The sequence below is a fragment of the Pristiophorus japonicus genome, chromosome 21, assembly GCF_044704955.1.
Source record: "Pristiophorus japonicus isolate sPriJap1 chromosome 21, sPriJap1.hap1, whole genome shotgun sequence".
In the NCBI taxonomy this organism is placed as follows: domain Eukaryota; kingdom Metazoa; phylum Chordata; class Chondrichthyes; family Pristiophoridae; genus Pristiophorus; species Pristiophorus japonicus.
The window spans coordinates 85,884,953-85,903,869 of record NC_091997.1 but is presented as its reverse complement, the minus strand read 5'-3'; the positions used below and the strand labels follow the sequence as shown (position 1 = coordinate 85,903,869).

Sequence of the window (18,917 nt, the reverse complement as noted above, 5' to 3'; positions counted from 1 at the left end):
GGCTCCCGTTCGCTCACAGGGGAATGGAGGTGCTGCGCCCTCCCCGGCGGCAGGTGGCGCTGTGGCGGAATCTCAGCTCGCTCGCAGGGGAATGGAGGGGCTGCGCCCCCCCCCCCCCCCCCCGGCGGCAGGTGGCGCTGTTGCGGAATCTCAGCTCGCTCGCAGGGGAATGGAGGTGCTGCGCCCTCCCCGGCGGCAGGTGGCGCTGTGGCGGAATCTCAGCTCGCTCGCAGGGGAATGGAGGGGCTGCGCCCCCCCCCCCCCCCCCCCCGGCGGCAGGTGGCGCTGTTGCGGAATCTCAGCTCGCTCGCAGGGGAATGGAGGTGCTGCGCCCACGCCGGCGGCAGGTGGCGCTGTGGCGGAATCTCAGCTCGCTCGCAGGGGAATGGAGGTGCTGCGCCCTCCGGGGCGACAGGTGGCGCTGTGGCGGAATCTCAGCTCGCTCACAGGGGAATGGAGGTGATGCGCCCTCCCCGGCGGCAGGTGGCGCTGTGGCGGAATCTCAGCTCGCTCGCAGGGGAATGGAGGTGCTGCGCCCTCCCCGGCGGCAGGTGGCGCTGTGGCGGAATCTCAGCTCGCTCACAGGTGAATGGAGGTGATGCGCCCTCCCAGGCGGCAGGTGGCGCTGTGGCGGAGATACCGCTCAGAGGAATGAGGTAATGCGCCCACCCCGGCGGCAGGTGACGCTGTGGCGGAGCTACCGCTCAGGGGAATGAGGTAATGCGCCCTCCCCGGCGGCAGGTGGCGCTGTGGCGGAGCTACCGTTCAGGGGAATGAGGTAATGCGCCCTCCTCGGCGGCAGGTGGCGCTATGGCGGAGATAACGCTCAGGGGAATGAGGTGATGCGCCCTCCCCGGCGGCAGGTGGCGCTGTGGCGGATGCGCCACTCTTGTCGCTGTTGAGCGCCTTGTCGGTGAGGCGCCGATCGGAGCTTCAGACGGTGAGCGGGCGGTGAGAGTGGGAGAGGGAGAGGGAGAGGGAGAGCGAGAGGGAGAGCGAGAGCGAGAGCGCCGGGGTTGTTGTCTGTCTCCCTCCCTCCACCCCGAGCTCGGGCCGGGGTCTCACCAACCCGCGCTCCCCCGGCTCCGTGTGTTCCCCCGCGGAGGCCTAGTCAGCCGGGCCCCGCCCCGCCGTGAAGTTGCTGCTTCATCCCCCGGGGGTGGGGGAGCGAGCGAGCGATCGATCGCCCGGGCCCCGAGCGCCAGCCCTGGGCCCCGGGGGTGGCGCCCGGCCCGCGGAGAGAAAGCTGTTTCGACACAACTCCGGCTGCTGACAATCCCCGAGTCATCGAGCGCCGGGAAATCGGTTTCGGTTTCGGGTCGTGGAGCGGCCCAGGCCCCGTCTCCGGCTCCGTGTGTGCGGGGAGGGAGAGAAACCGGCCCCGGACCCCTCCTCCCCCCGGACCCCCGGCGCACCACTTCCCCCGGACCCCCGGAACCCCCACTCCCCACCATCCCAGACCCACTCCCCCACGACCCTCTCCCATTCCCTGTTGTAGATAAATATAATAAATGGTGCTATGTATGTGTTGAAAATGTTACTCCCCGCTGTGTTTTAGAACTTTTAGATGGCTTGATGTGTATTGAAAGTGCCCATGTTTGCTCTTATTGCTAATGAATGTCCACAATGCTAGTGATCGTGTCAAGGTGCTTGGCTATAGAGGTGATTTTGCTGATGCAACCCGTCATGAAGCTGAGAGACCCTGGCAGTGGGCTGGCCAGTGTATGATGAAGTCTCTCCCTCTGTGCAACACTGTCAGTACACGAGAGGATCTGTCTTTCACGGTCAGTTCACGTTGGTGCCTGAGGGTCCTGGTGAACAGTAACTTTCGGTCTTGATACAGTCCTTTAGGACCATGTTGCAAGGACACAAAAGTAACACTATAGGTGAATCCTCTGGCTTAGTTTAAACAGTTCTGTCATTGTACACAGCTCCATTCCAACAACTAATTGACCAGTATATTTACCTGGAGTTTTTAGAGTGGAGAGAGGCAGCAATTCTGTGCAAGGATCCTGTTAGAATGAGTACGATGACATCACCTTCCAACAATGGAATATAAATAATCTAATGGTTCAATATAACATGCTTTTATATGGCCATCTCATGAGTGGAAAACCAGAGTCACTCCTTGCCCATAACTGACCCCATCACTAACAATGTTGTGCTTTCCACTTGTGTCTGCTATCCTCAATTTAATTGTTGTTCTTTCTCAGTATAGATGAGGATTAATTATAGAACCTGCTTTCACTTTCTCACCCAGGCAACAACACCAGCTATTATTTCAGAAGTATTTGTCAAGCATGCATATTTTGTATGGCAGTCATAGATTTGCATGATAAAGTTCCAGTGTGCGTGTGATTCAGAAAACCCACATTTCTGCTGATAAAGAAATGGGTTAAAAGTAAAAATGATTTTCAGCATAAAGTTGGTTATTTGTTTTTTTGAGTTTCCAATAGCTTTGAGTTAAATGTCACATTGACTGAGCTGATCTTCTTCTTCTGCCTTTGAAACTTTGATTTGTCACCCAACTTTGTTTTTATGGATGGGCCAAATGGCCACCTTCATCTGTGTTGACCTTCTGATCCAACCTTTGTCTGAATGCTTCATGGCAGATTGATGCTGTCCTTATCAGTTTTCACTCATTCGGTGAATTTGTTGCAGCAGATTATCGCATACATTAACTGATTTCCTTTTTCTGTTCCCAGATTTTTGATCTAGTTAAAGAACACCATGGTGAGTGACTGAGATTTAACTGCACCCAAAAGTAGATTGGATTTTAACAGAGAGAATATTTACTGTATTCAAACTAGTTACTGTGCAAACTGAGGTGTAGTGAGTGAAGGAATTCCACGACTTGAGTAAAACTGCTAGGATGCAAAGTACATGTTACAGGAATCTGCGAGTAATGTTGCTCACGTTGAGTTGTAATTGCAGTGAGTTAGTATATGGAACCCACCACCACTCTGCCATGGGATGTGGATTCTTGGCTGCTATTCCATACATGCATTGAGTAGATCATAAGAACATAAGAATTAGGAGCAGGAGTAGGCCATCTAGCCCCTCGAGCCTGCTCCGCCATTCAACAAGATCATGGCTGATCTGGCCGTGGACTCAGCTCCACTTACCCGCCCGCTCCCCGTAACCCTTAATTCCCTTATTGGTTAAAAATCTATCTATCTGTGATTTGAATACATTCAATGAGCTAGCCTCAACTGCTTCCTTGGGCAGAGAATTCCACAGATTCACAACCCCCTGGGAGAAGAAATTCCTTCTCAACTCGGTTTTAAATTGGCTCCCCCGTATTTTGAGGCTGTGCCCCCAGTTCTAGTCTCCCCGACCAGTGGAAAAACCTCTCTGCCTCCATCTTGTCTATCCCTTTCATTATTTTAAATGTTTCTATAAGATCACCCCTCATCTTTCTGAACTCCAACGAGTAAAGACCCAGTCTGCTCAATCTATCATCATAAGGTAACCCACTAATCTCCGGAATCAGCCTAGTGAATCGTCTCTGTACCCCCTCCAAAGCTAGTATATCCTTCCTGGGGTCCTAGTATATCCAACTGGGTCTTTACTCGTTGGAGTTCGGAAGGATGAGGGGTGATCTTATAGAAACATTTAAAATAATGAAGCGGATGGACAGGATAAAGGCAGAGAGGTTGTTTCCACTGGTCGGGGAGACTAGAACTAGGGGGCACAGCCTCAAAATACGGGGGAGCCAATTTAAAACCGAGTTGAGAAGGAATTTCTTCTCCCAGAGGGTTGTGAATCTGTATAATTCTCTGCCCAAGGAAGCAGTTGAGGCTAGCTCATTGAATATATTCAAATCACAGATAGATAGATTTTTAACCAATAAGGGAATTAAGGGTTATGGGGAGCGGGCGGGTAAGTGGAGCTGAGTCCACGGCCAGATCAGCCGTGATCTTGTTGGGTGGCGGAGCAGGTTCGAGGGGCTAGATGGCCTACTCCTGTTCCTAATTCTTATGTTCTTATTAATGTTGGGGAAGTCCAGAACCAGGGGTCACAGTCTAAGGATAAGGGGTAAGCCATTTAGGACCGAGATGAGGAGAAACTTCTTCACCCAGAGAGTGGTGAACCTGTGGAATTCTCTACCACAGAAAGTTGTTGATGCCAATTCACTAAATATATTCAAAAAGGAGTTAGATGTAGTCCTTACTCCTCGGGGATCAAGGGGTATGGCGAGAAAGCAGGAATGGGGTACTGAAGTTGCATGTTCAGCCATGAACTCATTGAATGGCAGTGCAGGCTCGAAGGGCCGAATGGCCTACTCCTGCACCTATTTTCTATGTTTCTATGCCAAGTTCCCTATCTCCATCAGGCTGATGTGATCGCCTCTGTGGAGTTTCCCCGCAGTGAGGGTAGGTGTTTCCCAGACGATTTGCGATTTGGGAGCAGGGTGCCTCAGCACTGGTGGTGTGGGAACCTTAAGGAAGAGGAGAAGGGGAGGTAAAGGAGAAGGGAGCCATGTACTCATTTTTAAAAAAGTATTATAAAATGTCACGTGTAACGCTAATTCTTTTGTTTGTTTATGTAGTCTCGAAGGTATGACTCGCGAACGACCATATTTTCGCCTGAAGGTGAGGTTCCTGAGCGACGGCCTTCTATAAAGTGATGGGTCTGACTGATGTGGTGGGGTATATTGTATCGTCGCCGTTCAATTGTGTGTTTCATTCAAGTGCCATCTTTTCTTTTAAATGAAATAACAGGGCGACTCTATCAGGTGGAATATGCCATGGAAGCCATTGGCCACGCTGGAACCTGCCTGGGGATCTTAGCAAACGATGGTGTTCTTTTGGCCGCGGAGAGACGCAACATACACAAACTACTGGACGAAGTCTTCTTTTCCGAAAAAATATATAAACTAAACGAGTACGTGTAAACTCCTACACATAATGAATGTATTGATTTGAATTGAGGCAACCCGAGTTAGACATTACATAAACTTTGGTTTGTGTTCCCTTAACTATAGAAAATTGAGGGAGTGATCTGATAGAGGTGTTTAAAATGATAAAGGGATTCGATAAGGTAGATACAGAGAAACGAATACAAAGGCATTATACTGTCTGAAATAAAAACAGAAAATGTTGGAAATCTCAGCAGGTCAGGCAGCATCTGTGGAGAAAAACAGAGTTAACGTTTCGGGTCTGTGACGGAGTTCTGACAAAAGGTCACAGACCTGAAACATTAACTCTGTCTCTCTCCACAGATGCTGCCTGACCCACAGATATTTCCAGCATTTTCTGTTTGTATTGCGGAGAAACTATTTCTTTTGGTGAGGAAATCTAGAACAAGGGGATGTAATCTTAAAACAAGAGTCAGGCCATTTAGGAGGGAAATTAGGGAGCATTTTTTTCACAGATTAGTAGAAATCTGGAACTCTCTTCCCCCGAAAGGCTGGGGATACTGGGTGACAATTGGAGCTTTCAAGACTGAGATATGACAGATTTTTGTTAGGTAAGGGTAACAAGGGATATGGAGAAAAGGTGGAAAAGGGGAGTTGAGCAGATCAGCCACGATCTAACTGAATGGTAGAGGGGCTGAATTGCAAACTCCTGTTCCGAATGTTCCTATGTTCTGTGCAACAAGCAGCCACAAGAGGGAGTTGGTTGTAGAGCCTATGGTTGAAGTGTAAATGCACAGAAAACCTTAAGGGCTACAAATTCAGTTCTAAGCGATAATTGTATTTTTTCGCCCAAATTATCGTTATGGCAATGCTATGGCTATGAGTCAGTAAATTCGAGCTTTAATTTGCGCAGTGGTAAAAATCGGCGTTGCACGAGGATTCGTGGCACAAGCCACTATCCTCGCCAACTTTACTCCGAGGCCGATACCGCTGCGAGTTGAGCCTAGGGAGGGGGAAAACACCTGAAAAAAAAATAAACTGCAAAAAATAAAAAATCACAAGACATTTAACTAGCGAATTGCCGCAAAAGAATTCAAAAATAAAATCTTTAACATATCTTTTTTGCAGGTCTTCATACTGTTCCAAGGGCTGCAACGCAGCTTTTTCCTTGGTGTTTTTGTTGTCCTAAATACTCAGAGCCAAATTTTTGGCGAAAGCGATATTTCAGTCTTGCACGGCGGCGCTCCTCTCTCCAGCGGTATTTGAAAAGCGTTGCTCCAAGAAGGCTCCGAATTTCCCGCCGCACCGTTTTTTGCCAAAAAAACAATGGCAAGGTCGACGAATTTTTAGCCTCAAGTGTCCTCACAGATAACTTTTTTGTTTTATTTAAATATTTGCCCAGTAAGAGTTAATTTTAACAGAAGAGTACCACTCGTGGTGAAATGTTCCATTCTGTTCTTTTGATATTGTAGATTTTACTTGTGTGTGTTAATATGATTCTGTTAAACGTGAAAAGCTTTGTGTGATGATGTAAACCTAATCGACCAATTTCTGTAAAATCTGTCTCGCAGTGACATGGCTTGCAGCGTCGCAGGAATAACATCTGACGCCAATGTTCTAACGAATGAGCTGCGATTGATTGCCCAGAGGTAAGGTTCGCTGTGTTATTTTTGAATGAGATCGTGAGAACCTGCCCACTGAGACAGTCTTCCTACCAGATTCTAATTTCATCGAGAGCAATTTATTTTAGAACACTATAATTGTTCGATGCCAAACTGCTCCTTACAGCCTGCCGCACCTGCAGCACGGTTTAAAAAGTTACACCACGGAGCCGTGTTCAAGAAGTCTGCAACCTCTCGTTGCTTTTCTGGTTGATACTGATGCTTTCCCATGTAAGGGCTGTGGATGCTTTTTGGACCAAGTTTTGGAGCAAGTAATCCCTCAGCAAGTAACATATGGGCTACATTTTGAGTAGTGCTCCTACTTGGCCACAGCAATGTACCCTAACCGACTTCACGTGAGCACCTACTGCAGCCGCATGACATCTTTTGGTCTTTTAACTAAATCTGTCAGGTTGAGGGCACTTAGTGCATTGAAGCTGTGCCTTAGGAACTGGGTTGAGGCAATGTACCATGGCAGCAATGTGTACTTTTGACAAGATGCACTGCAGCAACATGCCAAGGCTTTGACAGCACCTTCCAAACCCATGACTTACAGCACCCAGAAGGACAAGAACAAGGACACCATCTAAAAGTTCCCCTCCAAGTCACACACCATCCTGACTTGGAAATATAATCGCCATTCCTTCATCGTCGCTGGGTCAAAATCCTGAAACTGCCTACCTAATACTGTGGGAGCACCTTCACCCCACAGTTCAAGAAGAAGCGCCACCACCACCTTCTCTAGGGCGAATAGTGATGGGCAATAAGTGCCAGCCTTGTCACCAGCGCTCACATTCTGAGAATGAATAAACAGTGTATTGGCGGGGAGAAACCATTCTTTCCAGTCTGACCCGAACTCGTTTCCACGATGCGGAGGTGAGAGTGTACCACCAGTTCTAATGTTCCCACTTGGGATGTCCCGCACAGACCGCTCAATTTCACACCGAGCTCGCAAAAATATATTTCTCCTTAAGTCAGAAATTCTCAATGACCTGATAATTGTACAGAGCATTTAAATAACATTAGGGGGGAACAGTTCTGCTGCTTGCACTTATACCAGGACTGCAAGCGTATTCTTTATGTACACGAGCAATCTGAATGATGAGTAGAAATCTCCCTCCAGTATCCGGGTTACAGTAATACTGCCTTATATATTCACAGGTATCTCCTTCAGTACCAGGAACCAATCCCATGTGAGCAGTTGGTCACAACACTCTGTGATATCAAGCAGGCTTACACACAGTTCGGAGGTAAGGCAGGTTTAAAACAAATGGTAATAAGAACAAAAGCGATAGGAGCGGGAGTAGGCCATTCGGCCCATAGACGGAGTTGAGGTAGGTCAGTCACGATCTTATGCTCCGTCATTCAATAAGTTCGTGACTGACCGACCTCAACTCCACTTTCCTGCACTGTCCCCGTATCCCTTAATTCCCATAATATCCAAAATCTCATCTTGGGGGGGAAAAAAATGAATCTCAACTTTAGTTTGGTTTTTAACAAAAAAAATCTTCCCTTGTACTAGTTTGTAGCACATACTACAACTTTAGTGCAACTTCATGTTGCTGATGCCAAGTGTGTAATAAATTCTATTTTTATAAGGATGTGAAGCTGTTGTTTTACGGTTGTGCAATGCTTGTCCTCGGCCTTTCTGAATGGCAAACATGCTTGCACTTTATACCAGGACTGTAAGCGTATTCTTTATGCACCCGAGCAATCTAAATGATGAGTAGAACTCGCCTAACATATCCTGGCTTTGGATAAAGTTCACTTGCTCAGACCTTTTTTGTGCACCTTAACCATTATCAACGTTCTAGCGGCAAATAAATACTCCCAAGAAATGGAGCTTGTGCCAAGTGACAGCCTGACTTAGAGGGTCATAAATCCAAGTCCCACTTGGCACTTCAGTGCCACGCTAAGGAGAGCTGCATTATCTGAGGTGCCGTCTTTCGGATGAAATGTTAAACCGAGGCCCCGTCTGGCACAAAAGTCACTTCAAGGAATATCTCGGTGGGGAGTATTGTGGCAAAAATGGAGAATGCTTGTAGCTGCCCTCTACCATGCATTTCTTAGCTTTAAAATAAGCTTTTCTGAGATGAGTGCTGGGAGACTGGCTTCCAATCCCTTGGCTGTGCCTGAAGTGTATAGGGAAAAAGGCCAGTTGCAGTTGAATATCCAGCTATGTCTGTTAGTGGTTACTAAGCACAGCCAAGTGCTAGAAATAATTGTCACTGGGCTATTGATGAACAGCTAAACCAATTGGGATAGGGCCGCCACAGACAGCACTTGGGCCGTTGGCATGCTTTGGTGCATCATGGAATTTGCTGCCCGTTATTGGTGATGGGTTTTTCTGACTTGCCGTGGTGTTACTATACTTGAAAGGGTTTTATAGACATATAAATCCAACACATTTAAAATACCAGTTAGGAAGAGGAAACATTTTTGAGCCTGTTCCGCCATCTAATTAGATCTTGGCTGAACTGTATCTTATCTCCATCTACTCGCCATGGTTCCCTAACCCTTAATACCCTTGCCTAACAAAAATCTTTCAATCTCCGATTTTATATTTTCAATTGACCCCCAGCATCAACAGCCTTTTGGGGAGAGTTCCAGATTCCCACTACCCTTTGTGTGAAGAAGTGCTTCCCAACATCACCCCTGAATGGCCTGGCTCTTAAGTTACGGTATTGACCAGACCCCAACAGAGTTGGAGGCAAATCATAGGGAAGACCACTTGGTCAGGTGGCTGCTCCTCATCCAACAAGCGTTTAGTTTTCTTTGCAAATCTTTTTTTTTTAAAAAAGAGGAAAGAATCAACTAGCTGTTGTAAACTGATTCAAAGTTGTGTTACTTGGATTGACTTAATCAATTATCTATCGCTGTTAGCTTCTGTAAGTGACTATCTGTGAATAAACCCATTTGGTCTGTTGCAAAAGTGTCAGAGAAGGTTCACTAGGTTGATTCTGGAGATGAGGTGGTTGACTTACAAAGAAAGGTTGAGTAGGTTGGGCCTATTCTCATTGGAGTTCAGAGGAATGAGAGGTGATCTGATCAAAACATATCAGATAATGAGGGGGCTCGATAAGGTGGATGCAGAGAGGATATTTCCACTCATGGGGGAAACTAAAACTAGGGAGCATAGTCTCAGAATAAGGGGCCGCCCATTTAAAACTGAGATGAGGAGGAATTTCTTCTCTGAGGGTTGTAAATCTATGGAACTCTCTGCCCCAGAGAGCTGTGGAGGTTGGGTCACTGAATATATTTAAGGTGGGGATAGAGAGATTTTTGAGTGATAAGGGAGTAAAGAGTTATGGGGAGCAGGCAGGGAAGTGGAGCTGAGTCCATGATCAGATCAGCCATGATCTTATTGAATGGTGGAGCAGGCTCAAGGGGCCAAATGGCCTACTCCTGCTCCTATTTCTTATGTCCTTTGAAGTGGTGTGGACATGTAGTGGAAATTTTGTGTGAAGTCCAGAGGCCATTTAATGGGTCTGTTCAGCAAGAGCATGTCATCCCAGATTATTCTGTGCGAGGTCTCATTTCAGTTCATACTAAGTATGGACTTATTATTGGGAACTGGTTTTTGTGTTGGGTATAAGAAAGAGTCCAGAGTAATGAATTGTAATGTGGCCGTCCTAGAGATGAGACGTCAGACCAAGGCCCCATCTGCCTGCTCAGCTGGGTGTTGGGATCCCATGGAACTGTCTGAAAAAGAACAGGCATTATCCTGGCCAATATTCCTCCCTCAGTCAGTATTGCTAAATTTAGATGAACTGGTCATTCGCTTTATTCCTTTCTGTGTAATGTTGCTTTGTGCAAAATGGCTGCCATGTTTGCCTATGTGATTGCTGCACTTCAGAGTAATTTGTTGTACATGAAGTTCTGAGACATTTGAGAGATGTGATAAAGCACAGACTGTTGAGAGAAGCAGAAGAGGAAATAGCAGAGGCTCTGACCATCGTTTTCCAGTCCTCTCTGCCTACTAGTGTGGTGCCGGAGGACTGCTGACATGCTGACCTTTGTTTAAAAGGGGGGAAAGGGATAGACGGATCTATTTCCCTTAGCAGGGGAGTCAACAACCAGGGGGCATAGATTTAAAGTAATTGTTAGAAGATTTAGAGGGGATTTTAGAAGAAATGTCTTCACCCAGAGGGTGTCGGGGGTCTGGCACTCACTGCCTGAAAGGATGGTAGAGGCAGAAATCCTCATCGCATTTAAAAAATACTTGGATGTGTACTTGAAGTGCCGTAACCTACAGGGCTACAGACCTAGAGCTGGAAAGTGGGATTAGGCTGGGTAGCTTTTGGTCAGCCGGCGTGGTCACAATGGACCGAAATGGCCTCCCGTGCTGTAAATCTCTATGGTTCTAAATAAATGTAGGTCTTTTTTCTTTGTATATGCCCTTTGAACTTTCTGCAACGGCTTCTCGTGCCAATCTGTGTCTAATCCTGACAGGGAAGCGTCCTTTTGGTGTTTCGCTGCTCTACATGGGATGGGATAAGCACTATGGCTACCAGTTGTATCAGAGTGACCCCAGTGGAAACTATGGAGGGTGGAAGGCCACCTGCATCGGGAACAACAGCGCCGTAAGTACCTTGACGGGGGCTACAGTGACTTTGGAAAGCGAGATGTAAATGATGTCGTGACTTGTTGGAGATTAATACCACAAATATTTCTAAAAGTGAATATTGGGCTAAAAGATTTGGAATACAGGATTTCAGTCTTTTTTTTATTCATTAATGGGATGTGGGTGTCGCTGGCAAGGTCGGCATTTATTGCCCATCCCTAATTGCTCTTGAGAAGCTGGTGGTGAGCCGCCTTAAATACAACTGAGTGACCGAGGGCACTTAAGAGTCAACCATATTGCTGTGGGTCTGGAGTCACATATCGGCCAGATCGAGTAAGGACGGTGATTTCCTTCCCTAAAGGACATTTGTGAACCAGATGGGTTTTTATGACAATCTCATTTAAATAGGGTAGAATGTGGGAGGCCAGCCAGGACTGTGTTGGAATAGTCAAGTCTAGAGTTAATAAAGGCCATTGATTGAGGGTTGAAGCAGCAGATGAGCTGAGGCAGGGGCGGAGACGGGCGATGTTACCGGAGGTGGAAATAGGCGGTTTTAGTTATGCTGCAGATATGTGGTCGAAAGCTCAATTCAGGGTCAAATATGACACCAAGGTTGCGAACAGTCTGGTTCAGCCTCAGAAAACGTCTCAAGGCGCTTCACAGGGGCGAAGTTAAAGGCTGAACCTTCCCAGTAAATCATTCCTTTTATATGTTATCTCCTGGTTCATACACAAGTCTAGGACTCACTGTGCCTTCGAGTTCATTGGGCAGCTGGTTGGACAAATGGAAAGCACAATGCTCAGTGAGTTGAGCCATTGGATGATGTGGTCGGTGATACCTTGAAGCCAATAATTGAATTTCTCTGTTAATCTGGTCCAACTAAAATTGCAGGCTGCAGTATCTATGCTGAAACAAGACTTCAAAGAAGGAGATATGACTTTGCAGTCAGCACTTGCATTGGCAGTTAAAGTGTTGAATAAGACTATGGACGTCAGCAAACTATCGGCCGAAAAGGGTAAGGGCTCTTTTGTGTTGTAAGCTTCTGTCCAGGTTTTCCTTTAGCTTGCAATCCGTAATTTAAAGGTTCCATTCGCAAATATTATCAAAGATCGGACGTCATTTCTTAATGTCAAAGCCTCATGGTGTTACTTGGCAAAGTTTTCATTTTCTGAGATTAGACCAATTGTATAGAAAATAATTGTATGCAATGGAGCTTGAGATTTATTCTGGAAAATCCAGGCACAAGCCACGTTAGTCAGCACTGTGCTAACCTGCCCCTGGTGTGGGGCTAACCTGCCCCTGGTGTGGGGCTAACCTGCCCCTGGTGTGGGGCTAACCTGCCCCTGGTGTGGGGCTAACCTGCCCCTGGTGTGGGGCTAACCTGCCCCTGGTGTGGGGCTAACCTGCCCCTGGTGTGGGGCTAACCTGCCCCTGGTGTGGGGCTAACCTGCCCCTGGTGTGGGACTAACCTGCCCCCGGTGTGGGACGAACCTGCCCCCGGTGTGGGACGAACCTGCCCCCGGTGTGGGACGAACCTGCCCCTGGTGTGGGACGAACCTGCCCCTGGTGTGGGACTAACCTGCCCCTGGTGTGGGACGAACCTGCCCCTGGTGTGGGACTGACCTGCCCCTGGTGTGGGACTAACCTGCCCCTGGTGTGGGACTAACCTGCCCCTGGTGTGGGACTAACCTGCCCCTGGTGTGGGACTCACCTGCCCCTGCTGTGGGACTAACCTGCCCCTGGTGTGGGACTAACCTGCCCCTGGTGTGGGACTAACCTGCCCCTGGTGTGGGACTAACCTGCCCCCGGTGTGGGACGAACCTGCCCCCGGTGTGGGACTGACCTGCCCCCGGTGTGGGACTGACCTGCCCCCGGTGTGGGACTGACCTGCCCCCGGTGTGGGGCTGACCTGCCCCCGGTGTGGGGCTGACCTGCCCCCGGTGTGGGGCTGACCTGCCCCCGGTGTGGGGCTGACCTGCCCCCGGTGTGGGGCTGACCTGCCCCCGGTGTGGGGCTGACCTGCCCCTGATGGTGTGTTACTAACCCCTACAGTCCAGTTAATCACTGGTTCACTTCCTGGTCTGTGCTGACTAACGTGGCTTGTGCCTGGATGACTGTAGTTGGCTGGCCCCAGTTTGGAGAGATGAAGAATCATTCTGGGCTCCCAGTCCCTATAGGGCAGCCACTCACTCCTTTATGGACGTGTGAATGCCCGATGAGGACTTGGTTAAGCTCATCCACGATTAACCCCCACCCGCCCGCACCCCCACCCCCCCCCCCCCCCCCCAATCCCAATTGGATAGCCTGTGGGTACATGGCGAAAGACAGCTTGAGTGAGGTACCAGAGAGCTGTTCATTAAAGGTTTTATTTGTAAGTTTGTTTGCTGTGAAGAATGATTGGAACCACTGTGCAGAAATTCCCACCAGCCAATTAAAGGGATGCATTTATACATGGTGTTTATTTTAATGTTGCTAACTGTCTAAAATAGTTTCACATTGATTCTCCATAGTCATCATCGTTTCTAGGCTGCTTCCAAATAGTCCTCCCTGGTGAAATCGCACAGAGCCACAGGACTATCCAGTGGTCTGGGGCATCAGCTTGAAGGATATCAGTGCAATTAAAGTCTCTTGTGCATCGCTGACCAAAGAAATAAGAACACAGAAATAGGAGCAGGAGTCGGCCATACGGCCCCTCGAGCCTGCTCCGCCATTCAATAAGATCATGGCTGATCTGATCATGGACTCAGCTCCACTTCCCCGCCTCCTCCCCATAACCCCTTATTCCCTTATCGTTTAAGAAATGTGTCTATTTCTGTCCTAAATTTATTCAATGTCCCAGCTTCCACAGCTCTCTGAGGCAGTGAGTTCTACAGATCCACAACCCTCTGAGAGAAGAAATTTCTCCACATCTCAGTTTTAAATGGGCGACCTCTTATTCTAAGATCGTGCCCTCTAGTTCTAGTCTCCCCCATCAGTGGAAACATTCTCTCTGCATCCACCTTGTCAAGCCCCCTCATAATCTTATACGTTTCGATAAGATCACCTCTCATTCTTCTGAATTCCAATGAGTAAAGGCCCAACATATTCAACCTTTCCCCATAAGTCAACCCCTTCATCTCTGGAATCAGCCTAGTGAACCTTCTCTGAACTGCCTCCAAAGCAAGTATATCCTTTCGTAAATATGGAAACCAAAACTGCACGCAGTATTCCAGGTGTGGCCTCACCAATACCCTGTACAACTGTAGCAAGACTTCCCTGCTTTTATACTCCATCCCCTTTGCAATAAAGGCGAAGATTCCATTGGCCTTCCTGATCACTTGCTGTACCTGCATACTAACCTTTTGTGTTTCATGCACCAGGACCTCCAGGTCCCGCTGTACTGCAGCACTTTGCAATCTTCATTTAAATAATAACCTGCTCTTTGATTTTTTTTTCTGCCAAAGTGCATGACCTCACATTTTCCAACATTATACTCCATCTGCCAAATTTTTGCCCACTCACTTAGCCTGTCTATGTCCTTTTGCAGATTTTTTGTGTCCTCCTCACACATTGCTTTTCCTCCCATCTTTGTATCATCGGCAAACTTGGCTACGTTACACTCAGTCCCTTTTTCCAAGTCGTTAATATAAATTGTAAATAGTTGGGGTCCCAGCACTGATCCCTGCGGCACCCCACTCATTGCCAACCCGAGAATGAACCATTTATCCCTACTCTTTGTTTTCTGTTCGTTTGTCAATCCTCTATCCATGTTAATATATTACCCCCAACCCCGTGAGCTTTTATCTTGTGCAGTAACTTTTTATGTGGTACCTTGCCAAATGGCTTCTGGAAGTCCAAATATACCACACCCACTGGTTCCCCTTTATGCAGCCTGTTTGTTATATCCTCAAAGAATTCTAACAAATTTGTCAAACATGCCTTCCCCTTCATAAATCCATGCTGACTCTGCCTGACCGAATAATGCTTTTCCAAATGTCCTGCTACTGCTTCTTTAATAATGGACTCCAACATCTTCCCAACCACAGATGTTAGGCTAACTGGTCTTTTTGTCTGCCTCCTTTTTAAATAGGGGCGTTACATTTGCAGTTTTCCAATCTGCTGGGACCGCCCCAGAATCCAGGGAACTTTGGTAAATTACAACCAATGCATCCACAATCCCTGCCGCTACTTCTCTTAAGACCCTAGGATGCAAGCCATCAGGTCCAGGGGATTTATCTGCCTTTAGTCCCATTATCTTACTGAGTACGAACCACCTCCTTAATGATTGTGAATGCGCCTGCCTTAAAATTTTATTAACCACCAAAATAAATGCAACAATTCTAAGCTGCGTCGTCATTTGCGAAGCCTTTATTTTCTTGGTGAAGCCCCTTCAAAATGATTGAGTGATCTTTGGAATTGAAATAAATCTAAATAATATTTGACTTTGTGGTGCAGTGGAAATTGCAACGCTAACCAGAGAAAACGGGAAAACGCGCATAAAGGTGCTGAAACAGAAGGAAGTGGAGGTTTTGATTAAGCGACACGAGGCAGAAGAAGCGAAATCTGAACGCGAGAAAAAGGAGAAGGAGCAAAAGGAGAAGGACAAATAGAGCTGCAAGTGAATCATTGAAAATCTATTTGACTGCAGGTTCTCAATTTATAGAATTGGCTGTGCCAGATACCACCCAGCCACCTTGTACACTTCCACACATCACTTGTATACGCACTAGTAATTGCCAGATGGGTTTTTAAATAAAGAGTAAAGGCAAAAAAACTTGTTTTCCAATACATTTATTTGACCATTTTTTTTTTCATTTTAAATTGCTTATTTCTCACACAAACTGTTAGCAAGCTGAAGACGCAAGGAGTCCACCAGACTTTGCACAGCAGGGTCATTACACGGCCTGAACGTAGATGGAAGAGTTTGTTCTGGCGATTGGGTACACGGAGCGGAGTGGTGAAAGGGTGCTCTGTTTGAGAGTGAAGCGGTGCCTGTGCAATAGCCTAAAAACGTGAACCCAAGGGTAATTGTCGTCTTGGCCTGGCCGTTCCCAGCTCTGTGTATCATAAGACTAAATGCGTGTCTCTAGGAAATGCCATGTGGCAGAATTGTCCCTGCATGGCACAAGATGTCATAGGTTTATCAACTAGCGCATGGGTGGGCCAAGTGTCTGCGTGGCTCAGTGGGTAGCAATCTCTCAGAAGGTTGCAGGTTGAAGACCCACTCCAGAGACTTGAGCACAATAATCTAGATTGACTGTGCAGTGCTGAGGGAGTGCTGCACTGTCAGAGGTGCCGTCTTTCAGATGCAATGTTAAACTGTCCGCACTCTCAGGTGGATGTAAAAGATCCCAAGCCACTATTTTGAAGAAGAACAAGGGAGTTATCCCCGGTGTACTGGCCAATATTTATCCCTCAATCAATGTCACAAAAAAACATTATCTGGTCATTGTCACATTGCTGTTTGTGGGAGCTTGTTGGCTGCCGCGTTTCCCACATTACATAGAAACATAGAAAATAGGTGCAGGAGTAGGCCATTCGGCCCTTCGAGCCTACACCACCATTCAATATGATCATGGCTGATCATGCAACTTCTCAGTACCCCATTCCTGCTTTCTCTCCATACCCGTTGATCCCTTTAGCTGTAAGGGCCACATCTAACTCCCTTTTGAATATGTCTAATGAACTGACCTCAACAACTTTCTGTGGTAGAGAATTCCACAGGTTCACAATTCTCTGAGTGAAGAAGTTTCTCCTCATCTTTGTCCTAAATGGCTTACCCCTTATCCTTAGACTGTGACCCCTAGTTCTGGACTTCCCCAACATCGGGAACATTCTTCCTGTATCTAACCTTCCCAATCCTGTCAGAATTTTATATGTTTCTATGAGATCCTCTCTCATTCTTCTAAGTTTCAGTGAATACAAGCCTAATCGATCCAGTCTTTCTTCATATGTCAGTCCTGCCAACCCAGGAATCAGTCTGGTGAACCTTCGCTGAACTCCCTAAATAGCAAGAATGTCCTTCCTCAGATTAGGAGACCAAAACTGTGCACAATACTCAAGGTGTGGCCTCACCAAGGCCCTGTACAACTGCAGCAAGACCTCCCTGCTCCTATACTCAAATCCTCTCGCTATGAAGGCCAACATGCCATTTGCCGCCTTCACCGCCTGCTGTACCTGCATGCCAACTTTCAATGACTGATATACCATGACACCCAGGTCTAGTTGCACCTCCCCTTTTCCTAATTTGTCACCATTCAGATAATATTCTGCCTTCCTGTTTTTGCCACCAAAGTGGATAACCTCACATTTATCTACATTATACTGCATCTGCCATGCATTTTCCCATTCACCTAACCTGTCCAAGTCACCCTGCAGCCTCTTAGCATCCTCACAGCTCACCCAGCTTAGTGTCATCTGCAAACTTGGAGATATTACATTCCATTCCTTCATGTAAATCATTAATGTATATTGTAAAGAGCTGGGGTCCCAGCACTGAACCTTGCGGTACCCCACTAGTCACTGCCTGCCATTCTGAAAAGGACCCGTTTATTCCTATGCGTTGCTTCCTGTCCGCCAATCAGACAGTGATAACACTTCAAGAAATACTTCATTGGCTGTAAAGTGCTTTGGGATGTCTGGTGGTTGTGAAATGCAATTCTGTCTTTCAAGTGAGACTTCGGCAAGGAGGCAGTGAATTGTTGAGTTGTGCTGTAGTTTGCACTGAGGCACCCCCTTTCTCTCCCATCTTTCCCTCTTCCGGATAAACACACGTATACTCCATCCTGTTATCCATGAATCTAGCAGCGCCTGCCCTGAAATTGAGATTTAACCACCACAGTGGATGAATTCGCAATACATTTATCACTCCAGTATGCTTCCACACGTCGTTGCCGGAAGCTCAAAGCTGCAGCAGATTTCATGAGTAAAATCTTCTCAAGTTCTGGGGCAAAGGAGCTCTGAGAAACACATCCATTGGCTCATTCATAGGATGCTGGGCATTCCGATGGACCTTGACCCAGCTTATTTGCCTCACTGACCTGTTGAGAGGTTTCGTGCCACCAATGAAAGCAATTTATAGGTTCAAAAATTTAAAAGAAGTGAAAGTAATTGTTAAAATCCAGTGAAGCAAAAAATATACATGAATATCTATGTATTAGATGATTTTCTTTTTCCTGTTATCACAATCTTTGGCACGTTTTTATCCCATTTAGTTATAATAGGAATTCCCTATTTAGCCAGGTTCTGGTGGTGCATTAGTTAAAGGTTGCAGCCACTAGGTGGCGCAGCTCCACTGCAATCTGTAACAATGCTCCCGCACTGAGCACTGGCACAGGTCTACCATGAGCTTCTCATACAACAAATGCCAACCTTCTCCATTTCTCCATACCGCACTGAGCCCAGCGCGCACAATAAGCTCAGCTATAGTTCCCTGAGGCAATCGCCGGGCCAACTTTATAACAACAACAACTTGTATTTATATAGCGCCTTTAACGTAGTGAACCGTCCCAAGGTGCTTCACAAGAGTATTAGGTGATAAAAATTTGAGACCAAGCTGCTTAGGGAGAAATTAGACATGGTGACCAAAAGCTCGGTCATAGAGGTAGGTTTTAAGGAGCGTCTTCAAGGAGGATAAAGAGCTGGAGAGGTTTAGGGAGGGAGTTGAGAGCTTGGGGCTGAGGCAACAGAAGGCACGGCCACCGATGGTTGAGCGATAATAATCCGGGATATGGGAGGGCAGAATTAGAGGAGCGCAGACGTCTCCGGGGTGAGGGGGGAGGGGGGTTGTGGGGCTGGAGGAGATTACAGAGATAGGGAGGGGCGAGGCCATGGAGGGATTTGAAAATAAGGA

At 47.2% G+C, this 18,917-nt stretch overlaps 1 protein-coding gene across 2 annotated transcripts; it reads left to right on the top strand.

Annotated features, from left to right (window-relative positions):
* The first annotated feature begins 869 nt into the window (after positions 1 to 869).
* On the top strand, positions 870 to 15,839 carry LOC139234164 (proteasome subunit alpha type-4). Of its 2 annotated transcripts, none has more exons than XM_070865183.1 (9): positions 870 to 940; positions 2,706 to 2,733; positions 4,553 to 4,595; positions 4,725 to 4,887; positions 6,433 to 6,510; positions 7,684 to 7,772; positions 10,975 to 11,105; positions 11,978 to 12,101; positions 15,521 to 15,839. In XM_070865183.1, the coding sequence occupies exons 2-9, from the start codon at positions 2,731 to 2,733 to the stop codon at positions 15,673 to 15,675; spliced, it is 786 nt and encodes a 261-aa protein (XP_070721284.1). In that variant the 5' UTR covers positions 870 to 940; positions 2,706 to 2,730; the 3' UTR covers positions 15,676 to 15,839. The 2 variants fall into 2 exon arrangements, with proteins under 2 accessions (XP_070721284.1, XP_070721285.1); XM_070865184.1 differs by lacking the exon at positions 870 to 940 and adding an exon at positions 1,014 to 1,784.
* The last annotated feature ends 3,078 nt before the right edge of the window (positions 15,840 to 18,917 follow it).